The sequence below is a fragment of the Eptatretus burgeri genome, chromosome 3 (assembly GCF_056783735.1).
Source record: "Eptatretus burgeri isolate ZD-2024b chromosome 3, Ebu_testis_v1, whole genome shotgun sequence".
NCBI classification, from domain to species: domain Eukaryota; kingdom Metazoa; phylum Chordata; class Myxini; order Myxiniformes; family Myxinidae; genus Eptatretus; species Eptatretus burgeri.
In genome coordinates this window covers 146202410-146227544 of record NC_140963.1, presented here as the reverse complement: position 1 = coordinate 146227544, position 25135 = coordinate 146202410, and the positions used below count along the sequence as shown (strand labels likewise).

At 46.4% G+C, this 25135-nt stretch overlaps 1 protein-coding gene across 2 annotated transcripts in view; it reads right to left on the bottom strand.

Moving 5' to 3' along the window:
- LOC147031225 (integrin alpha-6-like) overlaps positions 1-25135 on the bottom strand; it is a 378714-nt gene that overhangs the window by 22700 nt on the left and 330879 nt on the right. For both annotated transcript variants that reach the window (XM_085876100.1, XM_085876099.1), the window contains exons 20-21: positions 11116-11289; positions 10842-10958 (exon numbers count right to left, since the gene is read on the bottom strand). In XM_085876100.1, the coding sequence (XP_085732226.1) occupies positions 10842-10958; positions 11116-11289 (291 nt within the window). The remainder of the gene's footprint in view (positions 1-10841; positions 10959-11115; positions 11290-25135) is intronic.

The window sequence follows — 25135 nt, the reverse complement described above, 5'->3', positions numbered from 1 at the left end:
GGTTAAACTTCTAAAATCATCAAATTTAATCTGAAAAATCGTCAATTTTCATACGATTAATCTGAAACTTAAGCAGCAATTGCATAGTGCATCACTGAATTTGTAAACCAACTACTTTGGAGGTCAAAGGTAAACTCAAAGTCAAACTTCTAAAATCATCAATTTCAATCTGACAAATAATTAATTTTCATCCAATTGACCTGAGCTTTGATTAAGAATGTCAATTTTAATCTCAGTGAAATGGACAATTTGATGTATTCAAGGCAACCTTTGGAGACAAGGAGGAATTTTGCAAGTACTGTGCTCTGCACATCTTTTTCTTGTCTTGCTTGTTTGTTCACACAGAACTTTTGTGTTTTTCGCCACAACCGCTTGTCAGATCGAGACGAAATTTTCAGCATATGAGCGACTACTCAAGAAGAATGTTTTATTCATAATTTTGACGTTATAGGTCATGTGGTGTGGCACCCATGTTGAAAAAAACTGAAAAACTTTGGACCTCTGTGTCTGAAACTGCACCAAGGAAAAAAATGAAACTTAGCACATGGCAAGTACTCCTCATGGGGAGTCAGTCATTTCTTTTTTTCTGACGTCATAAGTTACTTCATTACGAAGTCATAATTGCATATGCAGAATTCTTTTTCTGATCAGTATGAAAATGTTTGAGGGTCATCTAGGGATAAAATGGTCCACAGAAAAAAAATTGATGACGTCATCGGTCACGTGATTTGTCAGCCATATTATTAAAAAATAAAAACCTTCAAAAAGCTTCTCTGAAGGGGCTGAACAGGTGTGTGGTAGTTTAGGGCACTTGGCATGTGGCTTAAGCACTCCAATGAAATGGTTGATCAGGAATGGCTGGCTTGGTAAGCAATAACAAGCTGATTGGTCATGGCACATACTCGCAAAAAACGAAACATCACCGATTTCTTCACATTTTCATATTTCACTCCAGATTTTAAGTGTTTTTCGTCCACTTGATCCATCCTCCAAACTCCAATTATATATTTCAATTAGATACTTTAATTAGTCCGTGACGGTAGATCGTGGAAAATCACCTCCCATAATGCATGACATTGCTCCAAGCTCCTAATTTAAAGACTTATAGCACTTACAAAAGCAATGTATGCAGTGATTCGTATGAATGTCGATGAGGCTGATGATTATATAAGTGAGGAAAGTTAAGAAGAACATTTTGAGTGCTTCATCGTGAATAAACCGTTACGGTCTGTTCCAACTCGAGGTATTATTGAGCAGGCCGAACAAAATGGCGAATTAAGACCCCAGCGAAGAAGAGCGAGGTTACCGAGGACACATGCACCTTGACCCCGTCGAGGGAGTGAGGTGTCCAAGGATGCACCTGATAAAGCCATTAATTATCTTCAAAAGGAGTGTTTCAATTAACCCAAAACCAATTTTCACTCATGCACTTCCTTAGAGTTCCCTGAGTATGCATGCTGCGAGGTTTCATGGTCTGGGAGTTATGGAGGAGACACACACATTGACACATACACACACACACATCATGACATTAATTGGATATTCAGTGTAAATTACCCAGTACATCCCATTTAATATTCCACGCATCTTTTCATCTATTTTTTACATTTCTCAAAAGCTCAGGGTTTAGCTTGTACTAATTTTTTTTGTATACCTTGTCGAGGCTCGTGTGAGAGCGAACACACAACGCATAGCAAGGGGGGCAGTTGGAAGGACAAAACAGTGGGGAACAGAGACATTAGGAGATCTGTGGAAGGGAGAGGAATGGGGCAGGGAACATGGGGAATAAAAGATGGACATTAAAGGGACTTTCAGGAAGGAGAGCAGGGAATTTGAAGGAGGTGGGCTTGGGTGGATTATCGCCTATCTGGGGTAGAAAAGATCAAGGTTTTGGATGGGGGATGATAGGAGGTAGTGGTTAACAGCTGTTTTGAAGGCCTGGAGGGAAGAATGGGATTGAATAGAGTGAGGGAGTTTATTCCAAAGGCGGGAAAAAAGAGGAATGAAAGAGTGAAGGTGAGCAGTGATTCGTGATTTTGGTAGTTTTACCAGAAGGGGGTTATTGGCGGACCTTGAGCGCCCTGTGGAAATGTGGTGGGGACAAATCGCAGAGAGAGCAGGGGTGGGGGGGGCGAGATTTGAGAGGAGACGGTAGAAAACAGAAAGACCACCGACCAGCCTGCGGTGAGAGAGTGAGAGGCCCAGAGACTCAGCCTCATTGCGGGAGATGCCAATGATCCGAAATGCCTTGGTTTTCACAGCGTGAAGCCAAGAAAGGTGGGAGGTGGGAGCACCAGCCCAGAGGGGAGAGCAGTACTCCATCAGGCTGTGGATGAAAGCTTTGTGAGTGGTCAGGAGCTCAGGTGGGCCAAGGAAGGACTTTGCACGATGGAGGATTCCCTTGTCGGCGACTGGCTTTACAGGCAAGGTTTGAAATGTGGCATTCCCAGGAAAGGTCATGGCAGATAGTGAGACCCAGAAGCTTGAAAGAAAGGACTTCTTCCAGGGGATTGTTGACAAAGTGGATTGGGGCGGGAGGGGGGGGGGTTCTGAACGGCTGTTTCGGAGAGACAGAGTGAGAGTGTGAGATTTGTCCGGATTGAAAGACCTGTTCCACGTGTTGGACCAGTTTGTGATTTTATCCAGATGTGCAGTGAGCGAAGAAGCTGCTGCTTGCCGGTCTGAGGGATGACCGATGGTGCGGCAGAGGGTGGAGTCATCAGCAAAGAGATATAGAGGATTTTCCAGAGAGTCGGAGAGATCATTGATGAAAACCAGAAAAAGAACAGGGCCAGAACGCTACCTTGAGGAACTCCAGCCTGGACAGGAAGAGGGGATGAAAGAACTCCATTTAGGGCCACACATTGACTGTGACAGGAGAGGAAGTCTGCGAGCCATGAGTGGAGATGGCCTTGGATACCATAGGAAGAGAGTTTGGTGAGCAGGGCAGGGTGCTAGACTGTGTCAAAAGCACGTGATATATCCAGGGATAAGGCTCGGATTTCCTGTCTGGCATTGAGGACCTCCATCCATTGTTGGGAGAGCAGAAGCAACATATCCAGGGTAGAGTGACCTGGTCTGAAACCAAATTGATGATTGGAAGTCAAGCCATTGGAGAAGGGGAAGGATTTAATGTCTGAAGGGATGATGGATTCCATAACCTTGCTGATGATTGGGAGAAGGCTGATTGGTTTGTAGTTGCAGGAATCTGTTTTTACACCTTTTTTTGCAGGGCAGTATTGTTTGCTGATTTCCAAGCAGATGGCAGATGACCTTCAGCAAATGAGAGGGTGAATAAAACAGAGAGAGGGTGAGCAAGAGCAGAACAGCAGGTTTTTAGGACACGTGGGCTGATGCCGTCTGGACCGGTTGCAGAATCTGAGTCGAGGTTTGACAGCAAGCTCTCCACCTTGTCAGGAGAAAAAGGACACAGTCCAGGGACAGTTGGGTGCGAAAGGGTAAGGTGGGTAGAGAAAGCCATGGGTTTTGAACACAAGATTTAGCTGCAAACACCGAGTTTAGTCATTCGGCCTTTTCACGTGCGGTATCAGCAGTGCGGCCATTTGGGTTAAGGGAGGGGATGGAGGGGAACATACACCAGAAACAGATTTGATTAGATCCCACCAGGATTTTGAGGAGGGAGAAAGGTTTGAAAGTTCCGATTTGAGCTGGTATATATGGAATAAATGGCTAGTATATGAACTTACTTGATTTCTTTCTTGAGATAGTAGGCCTCGGCCCCCACACTGTCTCTTGGATAGACTTCAAACTGGGTGTTACATCTGCCAGAATCCCTCCTCTATTATCCCCCTTCCTCCTCCACTCTCTATCACCCCTCAGTTCTCTCCCCCCCCCACCACCCATCCCCTCTATCCCTCTTCCTCTTTCTCTCTCTCTCTCTCTCTCTCTCTCTCTCTCTCTCTCTCTCTCTCTCTCTCTCTCTCTCTCTCTCTCTCTCTCTCTCTCTCTCTCTCTCTCTCTCTCTCTCTCTCTCTCTCTCTCTCTCTCTGACTCCTCTGACACCACTCTTCATCTCCTACACTGACCCCTCCACTCTCCCTCCCACGTTCTCCTTCCCCATCCCGCCATCTTCCTCTTTCTCTCTCTCGCCCTCTCCCTTTCTCTCGCGCCCTCTCCCTTTCTCTCTCGCGCCCTCTCCCTTTCTCTCTCGCGCCCTCTCCCTTTCTCTCTCTCGCCCTCTCTCTCTCTCTCTCTCTCTCTCTCTCTCTCTCTCTCTCTCTCTCTCTCTCTCTCTCTCTCTCTCTCTCTCTCTCTCGCCCTCTCTCCAGCACCCCTGTTAAGGGCTAATGGTTTAGTTTATAATTTGAAATGACTTCCCAAGAGTGTAACATGTACGAATCTGATTCAGTGAGACAACTGGAGGGGTGCAAAGGTCGCTATATGTGGGAGCATGCATGCATGCAGGCAGGCCATTGCCAGGTAGATACCATGGGGTATTAAATGCTCCCACCTGGTTTTATGTAGAATCCATGGGTTAAAAAGAAAATCTTTCTGTTTGGGCGCATTTTATTGCAATTCCCTTCCCTTCCCCTCATGCTGCCTTCCCTTCCCCTCCCCTCATGCTGCATTCCCTTCCCCTCCCCTCAAGCTGCCTTTCCTTTCCCCACGCTGCCTTCCCTTTCCTGCCCCTCATGCCAACTGCCCTTCCCCTCACACAATTTCTCCTCCCCTTACACTGCCTTCCCCTCCCCTCCCCTCGCACTCTCTTCCCTTCCCCTCCCATCACACCACCTTCCCTTCCCCTCATGCTGCCTTTCCTCCACCTCCCCTCATGCTGCCTTCCCTCCTCCCAAACCCCATCCCCTCTAAACCCCTATGGACATCTTCGGGCATTCTCCACATGCTGTATTAACATGCTGTTTCAACATACCCAATTTCATTGAATCCTGTACTGCCCCCCACCTTTTCTCCACAAGTCCGATGACCAAACGCTAGTTGAGAACCCCTCTTTCCTTTCCCCCCTCAAGTCCCCCAACTAAACGCAAGTCTGAAACCCTCTCCCCTCACGCTTACCTCCTCCCAAACCCCATCCCCACTTCCCCCCTTCCTCTTTCTGACTTGATCAAAGTTCAGGGCCCACTCGCCTGCATTTGGCCATGTGGTGTGTTGGGCGGAGCATCGGGCGGTCATTCGCTTGGTGAAAATGTGCAATTTTATTAAATACTGCGTTTCTCCTTTTTTATACGATATTCTTTAATCACATGACCCATCGGTCACTTTGGCATAGATAGATACATGTAAAAAATTTAATGTTTTGTTTTTAAAAGTTTCTTCAACTCTTTCGTTGGAGTGCTTACTTGGGTGAAGTGATTAACATCTCCGGAGTTAAGAAGACAAAATAAATTGGATGACTAAAACGAGAAAAAATCTTTTCAGTAGTTACAAAGCAATGAATCGCCCCATCATGGCAGGATAGCTGAGAGGTACACATGCTCGCTGTAAGCTGTCTCGCCTGTTTGAATCCCAACCCAGCTATAAACTGTCATCCCAGTCTTTCACAGGCAGGGTGATTTATCAATGTGTGTGCCATCACACTTAACAGTTTAACAGTTTTAATAACAGTTTGAGTCAATGGTTTGATGGAGGTGTTGTGCAATGGACATATCTAACAGGTGAAGTGTTCATCGCTGAAAATATCTACTATATAAATGGCAGTCCTTCTGTCTGTGTCTGTCTGTCTGTCTGTTTTTTTGTGATGAATAAGCTCCTAGACCAGTGAACCGATCTTGATGAAACTTTACACATATATAGAACTAACATTCAGCTCCAGGATGCGCTAAGTGACTTTCCATAAAAATGAATAAATATATATATATATATATATATATATATATATATATATATATATATATATATATATATATATATATATATATATATATATATAAAAAGATTTTCGAATAGTGCGCCGGCATATTAATTGTAACAAAATGCTTCATGGTTAAAAATGCTAGAGTTTTTTGAAATACAAAATGTTCGTATTCGTTGACTTTTTAAACATACACATTCTCCTCCTGTTATTCGAATTCTCGAACTGCACGCGCAAGGCAACAGCTAACTACTGATAGATCTGCTCATGAAAGAGCCAGGCAAGCGGAGTCAGCTGCAGAGAGAGAGCGAGAGAGCGAGAGAGCGAGAGAGCGAGCGAGAGCGAGCGAGAGCGAGAGCGAGCGAGAGCGAGCGAGAGCGAGAGCGAGAGCGAGAGCGAGAGCGAGAGCGAGAGCGAGAGCGAGAGAGAGAGAGAGAGAGAGAGAGAGAGAGAGAGAGAGAGAGAGAGAGAGAGAGAGAGAGAGAGAGAGAGAGAGAGACATCTTACTGCTGATATATCTGCTCATGAACGAGCCAGGCAAGCAGTCGGCTGCAGAGAGAGAGCGTCACCTAACTGCAAATAGAGCGTCACACCGACGGGCGAGAGAAGCACAAAACTCACGTTCCAGCTTTCTAGGTCCGGGTTTTGGCAGGACATCGACAGTTGCCACTGCTGCTAGAAACATTGAGTGGCTCAAGGCCGCCTTCAACTATGACCTCTCTGAGGATTAAGGCAGCATAAAGCTTCCTTCCATAAATCTGAGGAATAAAAGAAGCCTTCCCAATTTTCTCCATACAACTAATGCCTCAGTATAACTCGCGTGAGGAAAATAGGGCAAATTTCCCGGGTATTCCCGGGTACTTCAGCTAGTTATCACATAAAGTGGTGTATGATGAACGTTATTCATATGTGGTAATACTTTAAATAAAAGTAATAATTAAGTTTGAATAAGGATATTGCATTGCTGTGTTGACTGACTGTCTGGACACAACTTTGTGGTTGTGGGTCCATTGATGTTGAGTAACCTACTGATGTGGACCTGTGACCGGGGCTGTGGATCCACCATTTTGAGAGGTTTTGGGCTGAAGGGATCGAAACGTCGATAGAAAACGGTGCCCAGCTGATGATCCGGGCAGTTGGAAAATGTCAATTGCTTATAAGTTAAGGTTATAACTTCAAATATAAAAAGCGTACCTTGGCCTTAGGCCAAAGGTTATCTTGCCAAAAGACCTTGATTTGAGAGTTTCATTTTTTGTGAAAAATCAGTTTTTCGACATGACGTCATCAAATGACGTCATAACGACGGAATTTTTATATATCTGAGAAACACTCTTCTCGGGCTTCAATTTGAGGTACTACTCGATATTGTTAGTCAAAGATTTTAAAATGACCTTCATGAAGGTCAACTTCGACCTAAGGCGCTAACCATGAAGGTCAAGGCCGATCGCCACCAAAAACTAATCAGCTGAGCGCCTATCCATATGCTATACATCCACCAAGCTTGGAGATGATCCGATAAAATTTACTCAAAAGCTAAGGGTTTCGTTGATTTTGATGTTCGACCTTCTGGTGACCTTGACCTTTGACCTTGACCTTCGAAATTTTGGACGTCGAAAGCTATTGTGATCACGAGTATACATGTCAAGTTTGAGAGCCATTGCTTTAGAACTGTGACTTAGAGAGCAAGTTGAAAGTTGAAAATCAATTGTAACAGACAAATATATAAATATATAAGCAAAAAAACAAACAAACCGATCGAGTAACATATCTTGCTTTGGCAAGATAAAAATAGTTTTTGTAAGTAATCACCAGTACATAATATATCCGTGTTTGTGTATATATATATATATATATATATATATATATATATATATATATATATATATATATATATATATATATATATATATATATATATATATCTATCTATGTGTATGTGCATGTGTATATATGTATATGTATGTGCATATGTGTGAGTTGTATATATATTTTTACGAATTCTGGCCCACCGGGCGTGCGAGCAATTGCGTAACTCCAATCGCAACCGCGTCGCCCACCGGATGGACAATTCAGTCGTGACCCTCCTGGAACTACCGCCAGGAGCCAGTCAAGGGTGGGGGTTTAACCTCACCACGATCGTGCCAATTGCCCACCAGCGCAGGATAGGGTTGCTCGCCAAATTCGACCTACCTAAGTACCTGCGCGAGTCGTCGCATGGGCGATCGTACCTCGCCGCAGGTCAGCCAAGGACACGAACCGCTTAAGCGGTCCGTTCCATGCTACAGTGATAACCGAGCGGTGTTATTGCCGACCTCGACAGATCAGATTCTCTTCTTTACCCGGGTGTTCAAAACCCACTACTAATTTATTCCGCGATTCAAGATGCCACTTTCAATGAGGAAAGAGACGAACGGGAAACATTTCACACAAGGACATTTATTATAGCAAGCACATATTACACACACAACACAAGCAAGGAATCATGCAATATACAAGCGACAAAGAAAGTACTACTACCGACTACGATGATGTACAGTTACTTACACAGGTTTACATGTCGGACACGGCGCCACACACACACACACACACACACGAAAAGACCTCCCTTTAGTGGTCGTCCAGTCTCTCTCCCACGACCGTCAGCGTGGTCGCGCCTGGTTCCGGCCTCCCACGCGGCTGGCGAACCCTCTCCGGCACCCCTCGTCTGGACGCGCAGGTTCACCAGACAGCCGACACTGCTGCGCCTCCCGTCCGCGTCTCCACCAACAGGCCGCTCGCCAGACCACGAGCGCAGGGCCGAGAGAGGGGGGAGAGAGAGAGAGAGAGAGAGAGAGAGAGAGAGAGAGAGAGAGAGAGAGAGAGAGAGAGAGAGAGAGAGAGAGAGAGAGAGAGAGAGAGAGAGAGAGAGAGAGAGAGAGAGAGAGAGAGAGAGAGAGAGAGAGAGAGAGAGAGAGAGAGAGAGAGAGAGAGAGAGCGAGCGCTGCACCGAGAAGAAGGAGAAGCAGAGAGGGCTTTCGGACCAGAGAGAGAGTGACGTCGACCCTGGCGACCAAGGGAGAGAGCGACGTCGACCCTGGCGACCAAGGGAGAGAGTGACGTCGACGGAGAAAGAGGAAGAATCCAACACGATGATCCAGGCACGAGAGAGGCCGAGCCCGCGCACGGTCCGCCCGAAATAGCGCGGGGCTCCGCCCCTTCGCTCCACCCCCTTTTTGGCTCCGCCTCTCCTCTAGCCCTTTCGAGAAGCTCCGCGAAAAGGGGCGTTTCTTCCTCATGGCCGCCTCACACCCCGTATCCACCAATCGCCAGCGAGCTCTCGCAGACTCTCCCGTCAGCCCCGGCGTCGCAAAAAAAGGCGTGAAAACTCACACGCCGTTGTAGGCCTTTCACAGGGCCTTCGTTTGAAGTCTTCGGACGGTCCAAAATAACGATAGAACAGAAAACGGCTATCTCAAAGAGTCGCAGCCCGATGAATCACACGGAATCCCTTTAAACAACAGTGGGGAACTATCTGCACATACACTTAGCGTCATAACTGATCTAAGGACCCTTTATGGTGTATTGCGAATTTTCACAGCCGTAACAATATATTCGTGTGTGTGTGTGTGTGTGTGTTTATATATATATATATATATATATATATATATATATATATATATATATATATATATATATATATATATATATATGTATATGTACTAGTACGTGCCCGTAAAAAAATAAATAATAATAATAATAATCATAACAAATAAATAAACCACACAGGCAGTTTCTTCGCTCTCACGTGCCCGTACGTGCGTGACCCGGAAGTTCGATATTATTCGCAGTTACGATTATTCGCAATTTATTTTTTATACCCAATTATTCAATTAGCGCCAACGTATTTTACCTTTTCGCAATGTCATGGCAAGGAAAAACAAAAAAAGAAGAGAAGAGAGAGAAAAAATTTACTTCCTGGTTCAGAGCATACCAGCACTCTGATGTTCCCGAAATTTATACACCGTCTAATATGAAAACGATCATAACTTGGGCCATTGTGTTTATCTATAAATGCGCATAAGAAATCGAGAAATTATTAGAATACACGAATTCATCACTCTCCGGAAGCCCGTACGTTGTAACCCGTAATGGGGAACGTGGCTGTGCTTCCCTTCCCCATCGGCCACGCCCAAGCAACAACGTGTCTTGCCATTGGTTAGGTAAATAAATGGCCATAACTTGGGAAGCACTTTTCCGATTAATATCAAACCTTGAAAAGGCACATCCTCAGGTCCCCAGCAATATACCTGGCAAGTTTCAATTAGATCGGACCAGAGGTTGTTGAGAACAGCGGACACACACACACACACACACACACACACACACACACACACACACACACACACACACACACACACACACACACACACACACACACACACACAGATTGCTGGAATTATAGATAGATGTGCATATGTGTGGGTTGTATATATATATATATATATATATATTCGTGTGTGTGTGTGTGTGTGTGTGTGTGTGTGTGTGTGTGTGTGTGTGTGTGTGTGTGTGTGTGTGTGTGTGTGTGTGTGTGTGTGTGTGTGTGTGTGTGTGGTGTTATGTCTGGCTTCCTTCTTGGAATTACGGTGCAGTAATTGGTGCTTATTTTGATTACCTCCTCCCAAACCCCATCCCCCCCTCATGGGCATCTTCAAGCAGTCTCAGCATGCTGTCCTCGGATCCAAATAGAGTACAACATTCCGCAGATCCCAATCGAGTATAACATTAATCGGATACGAATCGAGTATAACACTCGTCGGATCGGAATAAAGTATTACATTCCTCAGATGCAAATCAAGTACATTCCTCAGATCCGAATTGAGTACAACACTGCTCGGATCCGAGTCACCCCACCCCTCAACGGTTTTTTTTTCTTTCTTTGTTCTCCTCCTCCTCCTCCTCCTCTTCCTCCTCCTCCTCCTCCTCCATTACCAGTAAAAGGAACAAAAGGATGTTCTCACAAGTTACTCACAAGAACTTTCTTCTCCCTTTGGCTGGACCATCTCTCCACCTTGCTTTCAGACACCACTGGTTCCAGCTCATGTGTGTGTCTCCTCTCTCGATTCCAGTCATATTCATTTCCAATGCTCTGTGACCGATACAGTTTCATGTTATAAATTTAACCTTTTTATTGGGGAGAGTGATGCAACCACTTCTGCACCCATGTTTATTGGTCGTAAAGTGGGTTGACCATCATGTGGTGTAAAGGTTTTTATGTGCTAGCTCATCCATGTGATGGTACACACCTGCAAGTTGAGCTCATTAATACGGTTTCCAGGGTGACAAGAGGTGTCCAGCGTTCCGTTCACTGTCACGTTCACAAGGTACAGCAACCACTTCCCGTTGGTGATCTCAGCAGGCCACGATATGTTAATGTAAGCATTTCCCAGGCTTCCAATGGATTTACCTGTATTCATCACCTGACAGACATGTCTTTCAATTACAATTTACATCAAGCAATACAAGGGGTGTCCTTTTGTGATTACAAGGCATTGATTATTTTAGCTATTTAAGGTAATTAAGGAAGTTTCCTTTAAAAACTGGAGTAAATTATTCACAATTATAATAAAAAAACAGAAACACTCTTGAACATCCCACATTACACACACGCCAACAAACAAAAGTTAAGCCTTGATTGACTATTCAGTTGAGGATTCTGTGTTTGGGGTTCACAGATCTAAACACGTTCCCCATTGCACACATTATATATAGTATTGTTTTATTTATTATTTTAATACCTCAGCAGATGCCCCCTACTATACTCCACAGAGGTGTATAAGTAGAGGATTGTGAAGTGCTAACCTATTTCTTTCAAGCGTATTATTTGCTTAGTTTTGTCTTTTGTAATTCTTGTGAATAAAATGAACCCAAGATTTTTCCTCCTATGAATCATATAATTTGTAAGTCCAAGGAACTTTATCCATTACATCAATGATTTTTTAAAGTTCATTAGTCCATCTCTATGAATAATACATCTCTATGTATAACCCTTTTCAAAATGACTTTTCCACCGATATATTCTAACAATAACACCAACCTAAAACTTTGGATTTTTCAGATTAATTTCCTTTTCGTATGTTAATTTTCTGAATATTTCTGATGGTTTTGATTTTTTTTTGATAATGAAGTGTATTGTTATAATTATCGACAATGTCCTGAATTAAAGATACCCATTTCTGATATCCGAATTCTGAAAATTTTTTATACAGTCCCTCTTTTAAAGTGTGAACAAAGCACTCAATAACAACTGTCTTTCCTTAATTAAAGGTGCTGTATCATGTAATACCATTATCTTGAAGAAAATTCAAAAATGTTTTGTTGTAGAACTCTGTGCCCTATCACTCCAAAATTTATGAGGTTTATGATTAAATATCTGTTGGAAGGCTGACACATGAGTATTATCTCTTGTTTTTCAAAGGAACAACCCACGCATATCGACTCCTCAAATCAATAACGGTCAAAGCATACTTGTATTCCTTATCATTATTGAGTTCAATTAAGTCAGTGGATCAGATGTAATCAACTCCTTTGGAATAAACTTTCCTTCTTTTAAATTTTGTGATTATTGGTTTATGCAATTCATCAGCTTAAAGCTCTTCAGTCTTCACATCATTAGAACCAATAAGTTTTTTGAATTCGCAAGCCCAAATCTTAATACAGCACTTTTCATCTTCTTCACGATGAACCTGTCAACTTTTTCTCTCAATGTTGGATTTCGTATTAAAGACAAATTATACAACATTTCTCTATCGGCTTTGTGATTTTCTTCCAACGTTGTGCTATTTCCACAATCAATATCGTGCTTCATACAAACTTCATCAACCCGATTTAGAGGATTAGACCAAGATTTAGGATTGTTAGCCTCATCTAATATTTTATCCAAGTTTGTGCCTGGACCACAGAAAGAAACAGAAAAAAGGGATGAATTTACTCTTTTTAGAGCCACACACCAAACATATCCCTTTTTGTATAACCCTATTATTTTTACTTTCAACATACGAGATATTTTTATTGTTTGTTTTAATTTTACATTTGAGACAATAACTCATTTATTTATGAGAAAAATTCGAAGCGTGCTAAAACCTTTTTAGTTTCCAACATATACATTTGAATCTTGATTTATAAAACATAAAGAATCCTTAGAAATTCATTCACTCTCTCCTGCATTTATTTAAGAAAAAAAAATGTAAAACCTTAACCAAAGCCAACAACTATAAAATATTTTACTTCTTTCTCTACTTCATCTCCACTTTCTCGTTTAAATATCCTTCCAGAAATTGATGTCAGTATTCTTGTCGCGACATATATTTTTGCTAGACTTGTTAATTCTTTGTTTTCCTCCTCAGTGCATTGAGATTGATTTATTTTCTGCAATACCTCCAATCTTTTTTTAACCTCACTGGTTTCCAAATTTTTATATTTATTCATTCTCTGTGTCTCTCTGTTTCTCTGTCTCTCTCTCCGTCTCCCTCTCCCTGTCTGTCTCTGTCTCTCTGTCTGTCTGTCTGTCTGTCTGTCTGTCTGTGTCTCTCTCTCTCTCTCTCTCTCTCTCTCTCTCTCTCTCTCAATCTCTTTCTCTCTCTTTCTCTCTCTTTCTCTCTCTTTCTCTCTCTCTCTCTCTCGTTCCCTTCTCCCTTGCCTCATTTTTTTCAACTCCTTCCTCATCCCTTACTACCCTTGAACCATCTCCCCATTGAATATCATACATATATTCATCTGGCTTTAGGGATATTCTTGTATCCAAAATTATATTTTTTACAACAGGAAAGCAATAAAATTTCTTTTGAATTTCTAAAAGAGCACTGTATTGTATTAATTTAAAAACCTTTGCATTACTTAACATTTTAATTAAATCTACATTTGTATGTTTATCAACATCAGTATAAAGCCAATGTTTTATTGAAAACACCCCATTCTTAAGTTATATAACATATTTATTAAAATACCGAATACCCTTTCTTGTAAGTATGCTTGAACACAGAAATGATAATTTTCTTGAAGCCTTCTTGCCGTCATTAACACATCAGAAAGAAATGAGAGATTAATATGATGACAAGTAATACCTCCCCATCTTTCTATTGTTAAATCAGTTTATATTCCCTTACTATGTAAATTCCTGTTCTTTGTGTTTTCATGACATAAACTATAGGAAGACCATTATTGATTTTAGCCTGATTAAAAAATTTTATTTGGTGTTTGCTAATAGTGCTTCCACACATAGAAAATAAAGGGATAGAAACAGAATAGAATAGAATAGTTTGCTAATAGAAAATAAAGAGGGATGTAAATTAAGACACGAAGAAATGACGGGGATAGTTAGAGAATTGGGACGGAAGGCAGAGACAGAGACGCAGGAACTGGGAGAACGATTGGAGAAACACATGGATGAGACGAAGGAAGAATTGGCAGAGACACAAGGGGAAATAGAATGGGTGATGGACAAGTTAAATAAAGTGAAGGATGAGCAGGTGCAGATGAAGGGGAAGGTAAAGGAAATTAAGACGGAGCTGGTGGAATGTATCGATACCCGATGCAAGAGGCAGGATGACCTCCTTCAGGAACAGAGGGAGAAAATACGCTCCCTCAAAGCAGATCGCGACCAGGCGAGCCCGGTGAGACCGAACGAGGTAGGGCGGTCGAGTGATGCGAGGGGGTACATGCCGAGTTTGGGGGGGCAGAGACTTCGGGGTCTCTTGGCCTAATACAGGCCCCCAGTATGATTGTTCTGGAGTGTATGCGGAATGTGAGCGGGATGGCATGGGGGAGTATGCAAGACGGTGCGGGGCACGCACCGACCCAGACAGGTTGACAAATTGTCCGTGCAAATGGCTCAGGCTCCGCGGAGGTAGGGCACCTCCAGAATCCAGGGGATCCGGCCCTCCATTTGTCCCTCAGAGACTGATGAGTGGGGTTTGGATCCCAGTAGGCCGGACGGTGCCGCTGGCTCCGTATGATGGAAAGACCGACCCGACCTCATATTTGGCCCAGTTTGACCACGTGGCCAGGGGTAATGGCTGGAGCATGGAGGAGAGTGGGATCCACCTTGTAGCGGCGCTGCGCGGCGTGGCGGCGGAGGTCCTGACCACGATGCCCTCGGGAGGGATAACATTGGCAGGCCTCTGTTCGACCCTAAATAACCGGTTTGGAGTGGAACAGCAGAGCGAGCTTGTTGAAGCTCAACTCAGTGGGCGTAAACGGCAGCCCCACGAAAAGATGGGGGATTTGGCATATGACATTCGCCGCACAGTGGGGATCGCGCATGCAAATATGGCGCCGCTCTACCAGAAAGACCTTGCCCTGGACTACTTCATGCAGGCTCTTGCAGGCACCGACACCGGGGTTCTGCTGACAACATTTCGCCCGGAAAACCTCCAGAAGGCGGCCGATGCTGCCGCCCAATGGGAGGCAGCAAAGCCACCGGCTTGAGGATCCGAGCGACATGCGATAGCTGTCCGGCAGGCGGGCCCCGTGGACAACCGTGCACCGGGAGCCGGGGCTGGTCTTGGCTCCCAAGCGGAGCTGGAGGGAATGGTCCGGGACATGGTTGACCGCCGCTTAGCGGGGTCTGGGCCATGGCAGGCAGCTCACAGGTGGACAAGAGATGGGCCATTGGCAGATGCCCCAATTCGGAATGAGGGGGGGGGTATCATTTGGAATACCAGAGGCATGCACCTTACCCGGTGAGGTGTTTTAATTGTGGTCAGCGGGGCCACCTGCAGCGGCAGTGTAGGGCCCCGTGCAGGGAAAGGCCCCAGCCCCACGGACCACCAACTCTGCCCAGTACAAACCGGAATAGCCGGCCCCCAACACCACCCCCCCGCCAGTCCCAGGGAAACTAACAAGTGCCAAGCATATAGGGCCGTGTTCAGCAGACCCAGATGGGGAAGAGCCCTCAGAGCTGTGACAGGTCATCTATTGTGGCCAAATTGGCACTGGTAGTTTGACAATTCGGTGCAAGATTGCAGGCGTAGGGGTAGACACCGTTGTGGACACAGGAGCGAGCGCACGATCATCAGCCCTGTGGTCCTTAATTTGAGTGTGGACGGGTGGGAAGAGATCCACCGTCTGCAAAATCATAGTTTGCAGCTAGCTACCGGGGCATCGGCCCCCACCGTAGGGCGTGGTTTCGTGACCCTTAAATTGGGCACGGTTAAAAGGAAAATAGAGGTTTGGGTAGCGGAGGTGTGCGACCCATGTCGAATACGGTTGAATGTGCTGACCGCCGGTGGTTGTAAAATCTACTTAGGCCGAGGAGTCATGCAGTTGGGTGGTGAGGAGATGCCGTTGGGGGGCATGACCATGGATGAGAGGGTAGAGCTGGAGGCTCCCAACTCCGTGGTCATCCCCCGGGTGCCGAGGCAGTAATTCCGGCACGGTGGCGGGCACACCCAACCTGGCAGGGTTCCTGCAGCCTGGCCGAACTACTGGCGGGGCAATCGACCCTGGGTTTCGTCGTGGGCCGCACCCTGGTAAATACCGACGGGCCTATCGTGCCTGTCAGGGTAATAAATCTGAGCACAGAACCATGCACTATCAGACGGGGCACGAAGATGGCAGATTGCACCCCAGTGGTACGAATCGCAGAGCTGAGGAACGAGAACATCGAGTCGGACCGGCCCCAGAAGGGGTCTCCAGAGCCTGTTAGGAATTGGCCCGATCACATTTGCGAGATTTTAAATCAGAGTTGTGTAGATTTGGAGGATGCCCAGCGGGAGGCTTTACACAAACTGGTCAACCGACATATAGAAATCTTCTCCTTGTCAACCGAGGATATTGGGCATATGGGCCTGGTGAAACATCAGATCCACACCGATGGGGCCTGGCCTGTCCGTCAACCCACTCGACGGCTCCCTTGGAGCAAGAGAGAGGAAGCTGACGAACAGGTATAAAAGATTCTCAATGCAGGTGACATTGAGCCCTCGGAAAGTCCTTGGATGTCACCGGTTGTGTTGGTTAAAAAGAAGGATGGGACCACGCGTTTCTGCGTGGACTATCACCAGATTAACAACGTGACACTCAAGGACTCCTACCCCCCTGCCTCAAATTGACGATACCCTCGACACCGTTTCAGGCTCTAAATGGTTTTCAACCTTGGACCTCAAGAGTGGGTATTGGCAGGTGGAGATGGATAAGACGGGGAAGGAGAAAACGGCATTTTCTACAGGGAAGGGACTGTATCAGTTCACTGTGATGCCGTTCGGTTTGTGCAACGCCCCCGCCACCTTTGAGAGATTGATGGAGCGTGTGCTGGGTGGCATGCCATGGCAATCATGCCTGGTGTACCTGGATGACGTCCTGGTACACGCAAAAACATTTTCCCAGGCCATAGCCAATTTGGACGAAGTGTTTGGGTACCTCAGGCTGGCAGGTTTGAAGTTGAGCCCGGGGAAATGTACTTTGTTCGCAAAGGAAGTGGCCTATCTCGGACACGTGATAGGCCGCGATGGGGTGAAAACCCGACCCAGGTAAAATTACAGCGGTAGAAGAGTGGCCCGTACCTCATAACGTCAAACAGGTACGGGTTTTTTTTTGTGTCTCTGCTCCTACTACCGGCGTTTTGTGGCAAAATGTGTGGACATAGCTAGACCCCTTCACCGGCTAACAGAGAAGGGGTCGAGATTTAATTGGACAGGGGAATGCCATCAGGCCTTCCTCAAATTAGAGGGGTGTCTGACATCCGCATCCGTTTTAGCATTCCCCACCGATGACGGGATCTTTTCCCTGGACACGGATGCAAACCAGGAAGGATTGGGTTCAGTCTTGTCTCAGACACAGGAGGGGCATGGAAAGCGTGATCGCGTATTACAGTCAGGCCATGAGTAGGCCGGAATGAAATTATTGCGTCACTCGCAAGGAGCTATTGGCCATGCTGTCTGCCGTGAGCCATTTCCACCCGTATTTGTACGGGAGGAAATTTTTGGTTCGAACTGACCATTCCTCCATGCAATGACTCTTACAGTTCAAGGAACCGGAGGGCTAAATTGCAAGGTGGTTGGAAAAGCTGCAGCAGTACGATTTTAATTGGCAGGTTTTAATTTTTTAATTAAGATTGAAATTTAATTTTTTAAGATTTTAATTGGCAGGCCCATAGAGCCGGTAAGGCTCATGGGAATGCCGATGCGCTCTCTCAACGCCCCTGTCTAGGAGAAAACTGTAAGTATTGCATGAGGCATGAGGAGAGGGACCAATTGGCGAACACCTCCCAGAAGCTCCTAGCCCGTGCGGCCCAGGTGGTAGGCCCAATTTTGCCATTAACCACAGGTGAGGAATTTGCTGATTTGGCGTGGAGCACGGCCCAGAGGGAAGACCCCGTGATCGGGTCCGTGTACGAGTGGGTCCGGGTAAACAACAGACCCATCGGGGAGGAGATCACCCCATTCGGAGCACGAACAAAGGCATACTGGGCTCAGTGGAAAACTCTAGAAATGAGAGACAACATCTTGTACCGCAAGTGGGTGGAGATCCCCTTAGAGAGAACTTCTTGGCTGGTAGTAGTCCCTGATCAATTTAAGACCAGAATTTTGCAACAGGTGCACGGTACCTGCCCCAGCGGCCATTTGAGCAGGACCAAAACAACATCTCGGGTCCGCCAGTGGTTTTATTGGGTCAACATGGGGCGCGATGTTCAGGACTGGTGTCGATCATGCGACGCCTGTACTGCTAAAAAGGGACCAGCATGGAGGATGAGGGCCCCGCTTCAACTACATTAGGTTGGGCCCCCCCCCCTTGAGCGAGTGGCCATGGACATTTTAGGACCACTGCCCCCCACTCGCCAAGGTAAACGATACATCCATGTAATTATGAACTCCTTCACTAAATGGCTAGAGGCCTATGTAGTACAGCGGATTAGCACAATAATTGTGCGTTTTATGAGAAAAGCATGAATTTTCTGACATAGTTAGTGAATACCATAAGGTTTATTTTCAGATGTGGAGGGAAGTCAGATTTGACCTCTGAGGACCATGAGAGGTCAAATCCAAGACGGCCGCCAGTCCACCGGGTCTAATGTTCAAACACGTTTAATTTTGGAACTAAACAGTATAAAAAACATTTAAGGTGTCATTTCCAACTAAGTTTGGAATGGCCATTCGTTTGGTGATACTTTTGAGATCGCCAGGAGCCAAGGAAATGCATTTCGATCAAGGTCAAGGTCAAATTACGTTAAAAACTTTTGGACAATCTTTTGGTAAAGACAATGGATTGGACCGATGCAACATAGTGAAACTTCGCTTCCATTTTGACACTATAGGGATAATAATACAAAAAAATTAAAGAATAGTCCCATGCTGCTAGTCTATTTAATACTTTATTAATAGCAATGATGATGATGGTAATGGTCGTGATCAAAATCTAACAGCCTCCAGAACAGAAGCACAGTGCAGTGCACTTGAGCGCGGCTGCCACCCAGTTGTTTCCTTTGTCCAGCCCCAGACAGATGGCTCGACATCTCTGGATCCAGGACCAATGCCTGGTTCCAACAGTTGGCCTGGTAGCAAGTGCGCTTGATGTGCTGTTTCAGTGCTGCCTGGGTTGGAGGAATGTTCTCTAGAGTTCTAGACTTCTGTGTGAAGAGCTGTTTCCTGGCATGATTCACTTCCGTGCTCTCACTGGTTCGGTCGTACATTCGCACCACAAATCGCTCTAGCAGTAACATTGATCCTTCACTGACCTCACTTGGTATGCATAGGAGTTCATTGAAAGCATCATTCACCTCTGGGAAAGACTTCCAAGTTTCCCAGGCAGTCTTCTTTCCTCTGCCAGCGAATGCAGATACAGTGTCACACCGGGTGAAAGCGTGAAGGACTGGGAGAGTCAGACACTGTGTTGGATTCATTGTGGCAACCATTTCATGAACGGCTATGTAATGAAAGCTTGACCCAACACCAAAAGCAACCCACAGCTCATTAGGAGCTGTCTTGCTGAATGAAGCTACAGCCAGTACTACCACATCAGTATCAACGGTATGTATGGCCACCTTCTTACACCCCTTTTGCACAGTATCTGCCACATGCAGAAGTAGACGAGTGTCGGCCTCCTCCTGCGTACATGGGGCAAGGCAGGCCAAGTATGACTCAGCCAGAGAGCAAAGGACTCCACTTCCATCTGTTTCATACAGTTCCTTGCCCTCTGCGAGAGGAAGATGAACAACTACGTGTAACAGGAAAGCAAACAATTCGGTTTTGTTATCATCGCACCAAAGGAAGTCCTTCCAGTTATTTGGCATCACAGTAGAAGGAGCCACTCTTTTCCTGGTGCCCTTTCCCCTCTTCTGTCTTGTTGAGGCTTTCAGGCTGGCAGGTAGGTATACATCCCAGACAAGGTCGATGCGGCTGCTTTTCTTAAGTTGAGCAGAGATGTATGGTGCAAACACTCTTTCTCCATACTCATGAAATGTTATTGATGTTCCTGGATTTGGCATTTTAACCACAGCTGCACCATCAATAATTGTTGCATCAGCCATAGGCACACTATTCTTTTCGAGCAGATCTGATTCCAGGCAGGAAGTAGATCTGATTTAACCCCAATCCGAATTTTCCCTCCAGTTGACAGAGCTGGCGGGGCTGCCTTGTTTTCATGGGAGAATAAATTGTCCATGTCTCCATCTCTTGTTTGACAGGAGATGTACAGCCTCGAAAAGAGACCACAGTCACTCTTCAGTGCTGCGAGCTGTGCCTTCTGTTTTGACTTAATCTTGACCGGTGGCCTACTGAACAGTGGAAACTTGTTCTTTGGAAGTGTTTGTGTGATAGGTGTTGTACACTGTTCCAGCCTTTCTCTCACAAACTTGGTTTACTGCTCCTCACCAAGAGTTTCGATCCTTCTCACAGTTTCAGCCACTTGGGTGTCCACGATGTCCCTTGTGTCAATGACTATACTAGTAGGTCTTGACTGTGTTCTAGAAATGGATTCCCCATCTCTTCCAGCACTGTCACAAGTGCCTTAACCTCCTTCAGGAATGCTGCTTGCACGCCAGGTTGCTGATCATGGTGATGGTGTCCAGTGTCGCCAGCACCATGCTGTTGCTTTGTGGCCTGTTGCTCAAACTCTGTAGTGATCCTTGCAATTTCTGGCCCTGCTACCATCCAGCGTCTGAGTGCTCCGGGATTGCCAGTCAGTCCAATAGCCCCACCAGAACCTTTGACCATTGCACATCCGCCTCAAGCAGACCCTCTGAGGGGCTAAATAACTAAATTCGCCACAATGGCACCACTCGGTATTCATTTGCAAATTTCAACTGATTGCTTATTTTTTGATAAATTTTTGCCTTGACCTTGACCTAAATTCATTTCCTTGAATTCTGACATTCTCAAAGGTATCACCAAATGAATGGGAATCCTAAATTTAGTTGGAAATGACACCATAAATGTTTTTCTGTGCAGTCTGGTTCCAAAATTAAGGACGTTTGAACATTAGATCCGGGTGACTGGTGGCCATCTTAGATTTGACCTCTCACTGAACCCTCAGAGGTCAAATATGACTTCCCTCCACATCCGAAAATAAACATTATGGTATGACCTAACTATGTTAGAAATTTCATGCTTTTCTCATAAAATGCACAATTTGTTAAAATATGAGAGCTTATCCGCTGTACTGATGCCCTTCCCAACCAAGAAACTGGGGTTGTGGCAAGAAACTAACCCTTGGTGGAAGGATTTGTATGTCGGCACGGGATTCAGGAGGAGCTGCACACCGACCAGGGCGGAAATTTTGAGAGTGAATTGCTAAAAGAAGTGTGCAGTCGCCGATCAATTTGAAAAACCCGAACAACGCCCCTAAGGCCACAATCCGACGGCATGGTGCGGAGGTTCAAGAGCACCATCATTCAACAATTGGCCCTCTTTACCACCGATTGTCAGGATGACTGGGACGAAGATCTCCCGTATTTGATAATGGCCTATCGTACGAGTCAGAATGGAGCCACCGCCTGTAGCCCGGCGCTGCTCATGTACGGATGGGAGCTGCGAGCCCCCGTCAATTTGCTGTGCGGCCCAACGGACCGCCAGGGAAGGGCTACGCATGTCAGTTGGAGGAAGGCATGGGAAAAGTCCATGTCTTCGCTCGCCGCCAACTCCAACAGGCGGGTGTGAAAATGAAGCGCAGGTATGACCACCGGAATTCTGAGTGCCAGGCGAGTGAGTACCCCCCGGGGACGAAGATTTGGTTCTTCAATCCCCGGAGGAGGAAGGGCAGATGCCCAAAACTCACCTCGTCCTGGCATGGTCTGGGGGTTGTCCTGGCGCAAATTAGTGACGTGGTCATTAAAATTAAGATGAGACCATGGGCCCTTCCCCGTATCGTCCACGCGGACCGCCTGAGACCCTATAAGGGCGAACTTATGCCTTCATGGATGGATCGGACCAGAGTAGCAGGAGCTCGGACCACTGCTTCCGTGGAGATGCAAGGCTTGTAGAGCCTTGCCCCGAGTACACAACCCCGGCCATGATGTGGCAAGCATCCTCGCTTGGGCATAGGAGCAATAGTTAGTGGGAAGGGTTTAGCGTAGATAGACCGGCCTCATGGGGCATGAACAGTTCCTCATGGGGCCCGTGGAACAAGTTAGTGGGAATTTCGGTTAGATTTAGCAATGGATTTTGGGAGACATGGACCGACATGGAATGTGCAGTGGGGACGTAGCTTAGCAGTGGAGTTAAATGGAACGTGCACTAGTTTAAGGGATGACGGGGAGCACAAGTAAGTTAGGGGAATTTAGTTAGCAGAATGGCAGTGTTGAGTGATGGGAGTGAATAAAAAAAATGTGTACAATGAGTGAATGTGGGTCAGCGGGCCCGAGTGTGTGAGTGGAGTGAATGTGGAATGCATGGTGCGAATGAATGATTGGGGGGAGGAGTGAATCCCACCCAAGGGACCCCGGGGTCAGTGTAATGTTTGTTAGTGGGTTAGTCAAATTTACCAAAAGGAGGTCGTTTTGTTGTTGGTGTTGAGAGAAGGCACGTAACCTTTTTGAAGGGTGCAGGAGTCCATTGACTGGCTGGGAGCGTGGCTATTGAAAGGTGAGTATTGAGTAGAGGGCACCCCGGGCACCGGACAAGTCGGCCAGAGTAGGCCATGGGTCCAAGGGACTGGGATAGTGTACTGGACACGCGTGGCCCGTCGGAAACGGGACCCATAGCACCGAGATTCCACGTGGGCATATACGGGGGAGTAGCCGGGAAGGGCACTCTCCGTGTTCATAGGGAGCAGGTAGGCTCGGAGACAGCCTCAGGGCCAGGGGGTGCTGTAGTTTGAGTTCGGCAGATGGAAGTCCCTGCCAGTTGAGCCACGAAATTGTGCAAGGGCACTCGAGAAAATTTGCGGGCAGGGCCCAATTTGATAATGGACACCAACACAGGCGACGGGAATCGTGGTTTCTCGAACCAATAGTTTAAAGAGACAGGCATGTTGAAAAGCCCGGGGATAGTTTAAAGTTTAATAAATGCAAGGATAGATAGGAAATGTACCCCTTTGCACCATCCATCCCTTCGCTCTCCGTAGGCCGCTGGACTCACTTTGGGAAGATTGCTGAACTCTGTGGAGGCTATTCTGAGGCTTTGTTGGGCCTCGAGGCAGGACACTAGTCTCTCCCTTATTCCCCTACAAAAATGATCTTAGGGGTTGGGAGTAGGCTCGGTTGACAGGATAGGTTAGCCGGACAAGTACAGTAGGAGGGTTAGGGACAAACGATTATAAGATTAAAAATAAATAAAAAGGGGGAAGTCTAAATTTTGTTGTTGCAAACTAAGGGAGTGGGTATGGACAAAGACAGGCAAAGACGATAGGTTGGGGGAGACAGTAGGGTAGGTCCGAGCCCGTTTTTGGAGCGGCCGGCACCACCGCACTCCCTCCGCACAACCTCACGGGACCATACCAGAGGCCGGCCAGCTTCATATGCCGGTCTGTTGTGCTGCAGCTGCTCGTCCGCACTTGCCTTGCCATGCTTTCACTTGCCTGCCTTTGCTTGACCCCATGCCTGCTGCCCCTGTTTGCATTTGCTCTTGTGTCACCATCTTAACCATGTGCGCCAGGACCATCCATCTCTTCAGTGTGTTTGCAAAGACTGCCCTGCAGGCAGCCTCACCACAGGACTGCATTGTGCACCCCTTGCGCCCATCTCTTTGTGTTTTGCATACATCCAATCACTGTGCCAGAGACTCCAGTCGAGCCACTAACTGTTGACTTTGCAATGACTTTTCTTTCCACAGATAACAGGTCCTGGGCCATGGTTAGTGTAAATAGATAAGGTAAAATTGTAAATATTTTGGAACCCACCTGTGTGTCTGTCTTAGCGCCGGCAATGTAGTTAAGTTGTCCGTGTGAGTCTGTTAGTTAAGTTACGTAGCGCACTAGGTTATTTATTTTTATGACATGTATACAAATGTCGCACTCAGGGATCCGTAGGTAAAATGTACTGGGGAAAAACCTACTGTACACCTGCATGGCACACGAAAATTTGACGACTCGGGACGAGTCTGTAAAAAGGGGAGGGGTAGTGTTACGGATTTGGAAGCCTTGTGCACACAAGCAGCCAGAGTCCCTGGAGTTCAGTTATTTTGATCAGTATGTGTTAATAGTTAGAATCCTTCCTTCTGTCTCATGGGAATTCCGTGTGTGCGCTACAAGTTATTTTCCAGTTAGTTTTTTTTTTTACATCTTCAACAACTACATCTACAACAACTACATCCTCTACATCACCAACAACAACAACGCCATCGCCCAAGTGCATCGTGTCACGTACAGGGGTGAGGTTCCCTCCGCCCACCATGAGCTCATCAAATCAACGGCGGCCACGAGTCGTCCGACAACCCCCCGGCCAATCAGGAGGCGAGGGGCGAAGAGAAGAGGCCCCTCCCACCTAAAGAGGAGTAGAATGGTTGTGAGGAGCAGTTTTTGGCCAGACCGGGTGATCGTGGCGACGGCAGAGTGGTTGTGAGAGATGAGAGGACGACAGACAGGAGGATCGTGGCGATTCTGAGCAGTCTATCGTCGTCGCAGACGGTCGTGTGTGGTGGTTGGAGCGGTCTGAGACAGTGGTGGTCGTGGTTGAGCGGTCTCGTTCGTGGGCCGTGGACTTCGGGTCATAGGTTCGAGTCCCACCAGTGGTTCGGGTCGGTATGACTGCACGAGGCGGGACAGCTACCCGGCTCGGCTCTGGTCCCCCAGCTCGCCTTTTTCTCCTGGTCTGAGGACCGACTAAAGACCAACGGGTCCAGTTTCTTTTTGGGTGTGTGTGTGTGTGTGTGTCCGTGGGCCCAGTCTGTTAAGTAGAGC